This window comes from Aedes albopictus, chromosome 2 (assembly GCF_035046485.1).
Source record: "Aedes albopictus strain Foshan chromosome 2, AalbF5, whole genome shotgun sequence".
NCBI classification, from domain to species: domain Eukaryota; kingdom Metazoa; phylum Arthropoda; class Insecta; order Diptera; family Culicidae; genus Aedes; species Aedes albopictus.
The window spans coordinates 366,831,944-366,836,567 of NC_085137.1; the positions used below are offsets into that span (position 1 = coordinate 366,831,944).

Consider the following 4,624-nt stretch of genomic DNA (forward strand, 5'->3'; position numbering starts at 1 on the left):
AACCCCTTGAAACGTCCTCGAAACCCCCTTAATGCTATTGAAATGCCCCAGAATTCCCATTAATCGCATTAAAAAGCTAACAAAACCTAACAGAACGCTCTGAAAAACTTCCTGGATTCCTCTGAAACAACCCCTTGAAACGCGCCTGAAGCTCCTTGGAATCCCCTTTTATGGGCTTGACCCCCACAATCCGTTCTTTGGACACAGTCTTGCTTCTAGGTATTTCTCAAAAAACTGTCCTAGTACATAATTACTACAGGGGTTTCTACAGGAATTCATCCAAAGATTTCTTCAACAGGTGCAAATTCAAGGAGATTTTTCTCACGGATATTTGGATATTCGGAGATTCTTTCCTCCAGGGTGCCCCTTTAGGCACTCAAAAATATTTCCACTAACTATTTCTGAAATTATTATTGGATTATTGCTGGAACTTCTCCAGAGGTTCCTTTATTATGCACCAGCTGTCCCGGCAAACGTCGTACTGCTTCCATAGGGACGTCCCCTGCAAAGCCATCTGTATGGGAGCCCCCGGTCCAGAGACCAGAGAGGTCTCACACCAAGCTAAGAACCTTCCCCGGCCCCAAAAATACCCACATACAATAATTCACACCGATCGGTTCAGCAGTTTCCGAATGCATAAGGGTCGTCCTTCGCTTTCGATGTCGTCCTCCTGGTCCTCATCAAAACTACCATACTCTTCATCGGATATCGAATCCGGCGCTTCGGATACCGCTCCTTTTATCTCTTCGTCAATCTTGCTTTTCGCCGATTCATCATCTCTCAAGGGAAGCACACGAATCTATTTATATAAAAATGAATTTCTGTCTGTCTGTCTGTCTGACCGTTATGCATTTGGAAACTACTGAACCGATCGGTGTGAAATTTTGTGTGTGGGTATTTTGGGGACCGGGGAAGGTTCTTAGCCTGGTGTGAGACCTCTCCGGTCTCTGGAACGGGGGGCTCCCATACAAATGACTTCGCCGGGGACGTCCCTATGGAGCTGCATGTCAAAAAACACAGTAGGCAGGCAGTACGACGTTTGCCGGGTCAGCTAGTATCATATAATGATCTTGATGACTCACCTGTTGATGACACCTCAGGGCACGTCTCGACGAAGTCGACGTCTCGAGCATGGATAATCTGCTTCTTACCTGGATGCCACACACGATATCCATTGCAAGCGTAGCCAAGAAACACTCCTTTCCACCAGTGTTGGGAATACTCACTTGCAAAAGTGATACTCACTTGCTTCTATCTCGGTCCAGAAGCATGCTATCAAAAAATGATGTTTGAAGAGCTTTTAGATTGTAGTTTAATCTAAAAGTTTTCCGAATAAAGTAAAGATCGCAGACGCATACCAAAGTTGTGAGAGAGCTGTGAGTACGAGGTGAGTAAAATTCGTGAAATTTATACTAACCTTGTGCTCACAGCTATCTCACGGTTTTGGTATGCGTCTACGAGTTTTACTTTATTCGGTAAACTTTCGGATTAAACTACAAACTAAAAGTCCTTCAAACATCATTTTTTGATAGCATGCTTCTGGACTGAGATAGAAGCAAGTGAGTATATTTTTTTGCAAGTGAGTATTCCCAACACTGCTTTCCACGCCTTCGCGTCCAGCTTCTTCCGCAGCTTTTTCGGGACGTGGACGTAGACGGGACAACCAAACGTTCGCAGCTTGCAGACGTTCGGTTTCTTCCCCTCCCAGAGCTAGAACGGTGTGACGTTCGACGCAATCGCATTCGATGGACTTTGGTTCGATAAGTACGCTGCAGTTTGGACGGCTTGATCCCAGAAACATTTATCCACTCCACCGTTGTCGCAGCGTAAACGGCTTATCTTCTAATCAAACTTACTCGTCACCAACGCTTCGTACTGTACAAAGCACTCTTACACGTCGTTCTTGCTTTCCATAAGGAATACCATAGCAAAATGGCTCCAGTCGTCAGTAAATGTCACGAAATAGTTCATGCCGTTTGAACCTACCGGCGTAATCGGCCCACATACGTCTGAGTGGACCAACTCCAGCACTCGCGACGACCTCTTTTCCTCGCGCGCAGTGAACGGCTTTTGACTCTGTTTCCCGATCACGCAAGACTCACATACCACGATATCTACTCTTGTTCGACGAATCCTAGTCCTTCAAATCTAGTCCAACTACCATGTCACTTCCAATCATCTTCTCCAGACTTTTGGTATTCAGATGTCCGAAACGAAGCTGCCACAATTCCAGCTTCTTTGGAATGCGGCCACATGACAGCAAGGCTTCACTCGTACCGTGCCTGCTTGAGAACAAGTCCGAACGATACAAACTTCCGTATCGAGAACCGCTCGCGACAATGTCCGAACCACGCTGTATGATTACTTTACCGTTTTCGTATGATACTTTTATACCCGCCTCGTCAACCCCCAACACGGAGAAGAGATTGCAGCGTAATTCTGCCACATACATCACGTTGTAACGAACGCTCGGGACGTCGATATGGTTGATGAATAACCGAACGATCATTCCCTGAACCAAGAAATATCATTAAATTTATCAAAAACATCACATAGCTTCACTGTAACTGAATTCACATTCATTTTATGTATATCCATTGAAACTCATATGCAAAGTACATGAAACTCATCATAATACCCTATGACATTCGTGTGTCAATACCATGCATTTTATATGGAGTGAAGTCATATGTGTTGCCCGACAAAAATTATGTGATTTTCACATGTGAAAATTTGGTGGCTTTGTAGCAGTGCAATCAAGATGGCGACTCTTACTGATCAACTGTTGGCAGATCTGGGATTCTCAGAGGAATCATTGGATGTTTTCCGACGTACAGGGGATAGACAAAATGATCGGGACAGGCAAAATTTTCACTATTAAAAAAATGTTCAACTAGCTGTAACTTTCCGTAAAGTGCATCAAATATTCTCAAATTTTTACTGTAAGTTCATCAACTAGTTGTGTATCGGTGGTCAAAATTTGGGGAAGATCGGGCCATTTTCCACGAAGTTATAAAAAATCTTGAAAAAGGTAAAATTATCCGATAGTCAACTTTGAGCTATTATATCTTCGGATTTAATAAACCGATTGCAATGAAATTTTGACCATACATGACTTATATAATGACCTCTAGAAAACTTTTGACTAAACTTGAAATTTTCAACAAGAGAAAAAATTGTAGCGATTTTATTTTTTTCGCGGTTTTTTAGCAAATTGGTCTGTTTTTAATATGTATTCCATTACTTTTTCAAATTGTTGGCGGCTATGTTGTTACTTTCCTTCAAAACACGTTTATATATAAGTCAGTTAGAGGAAAATTAAATGAACTATAATTTGCATCTTGAATTTTGAAACGATGTTGAAGTTTTTGGTAATTTGGTGTTTTATTAGAAAAATAATCTAATCGTTATAATTTTCTTCCGTGTTAAGAATTGCAAGTTAAGTTAACGGTTTTTCATAGCTCATTATATAGGTCATAAATGGTCAAAATTTCATTGCATTCGGTTCATTGAATCCGGAGATATAACAGCTCAAATTTGGCTATCGGATAATTTAACCTTTTCCAAGAATTGTTATTACTTCGTGGAGAATGGTCCGATCTTTCCCAAATTTTGACCACTGATACACAACTAGTTGATGAACTTACAGTAAAAATTTTAGAATATTTGATGAACTTTACGAAAAGTTACAGCTAGTTGAACATTTTTTGAAAAGTGAAAATTTTGCCTGTCCCGATCATTTTGTCTATCCCCTGTATGTTTGGCTAAATACACCCAAACCTTATTTTACGTCCACTATTGGCTTAGCGAAAAAAATTTCTACCGGCAAAATAATGATCAAAATACACATTTTTATATTTTTGTACACTTCTCCCAATCACGAAGATGTTTTAAAAAATATAAAACTGCTGAGTTTGCTCATTGTCTTAGCGGTAGAATTTTTTGTCGCTCAGCCAAGCATGGACGTAAAAAAAGGACGAGGTGTAATATATGAAACGACATAAAACAAATTTATTTTCTGTTTCAGAGTGTGGAATCCAGTTTTACGAATTGGTGACGTATTCGGTGGATGATTTTGAGTCCAGTTTGGGTCAGTGCGACGTAAATTGGAACTGTCCGAAGATTTTTGAGTACGTCAATGCATGGCGAAAACGTAACGTTAGTTGATATTTAAATACTTATAAATGAAATCGACAACTGTTAATCTTTTTTTTTTATTTATTCGCAGAAGTCAACCATTCTTCAGGCTCTGAGGTCTGATTTAATCGCTGACAAAGAAAATCAAGATCCAAATAATCAAGAAACGACGGACAGCCAGCAACTTGCAGACGACGGAATAAGGTAGAAGGAAACCGACCACTCCACGGTCTCCAGTTAGCCTAGTGGTTAAGGCTATGGATCGCCAATCCGGAGACGGCGGGTTCGATTCCCGTTCCGGTCGAGACAATTTTCTCGACTCCCTGGGCATAGTGTATCATTGTACTTGCCTCACAATATACAAATTCATGCAATGGCAGGTGTTGCGACGGTATCGCATGTATTTGGGTGAAACTGGCAACTGTCCTATCCAATAGGAATTAATTGAATGTGAATGTACATATTAGATTTGTAAGGAGATTTAGTG

General features: G+C 40.9%; 1 protein-coding gene across 1 annotated transcript; it reads left to right on the forward strand.

Moving 5' to 3' along the window:
* The first annotated feature begins 2,550 nt into the window (after nt 1-2,550).
* LOC134287259 (uncharacterized) lies at nt 2,551-4,356 on the forward strand. Its single transcript, XM_062848922.1, has 3 exons — nt 2,551-2,831; nt 4,028-4,158; nt 4,229-4,356. The coding sequence occupies exons 1-3, from the start codon at nt 2,762-2,764 to the stop codon at nt 4,343-4,345; spliced, it is 318 nt and encodes a 105-aa protein (XP_062704906.1). The 5' UTR covers nt 2,551-2,761; the 3' UTR covers nt 4,346-4,356.
* Nucleotides 4,357-4,624: the final 268 nt, after the last annotated feature.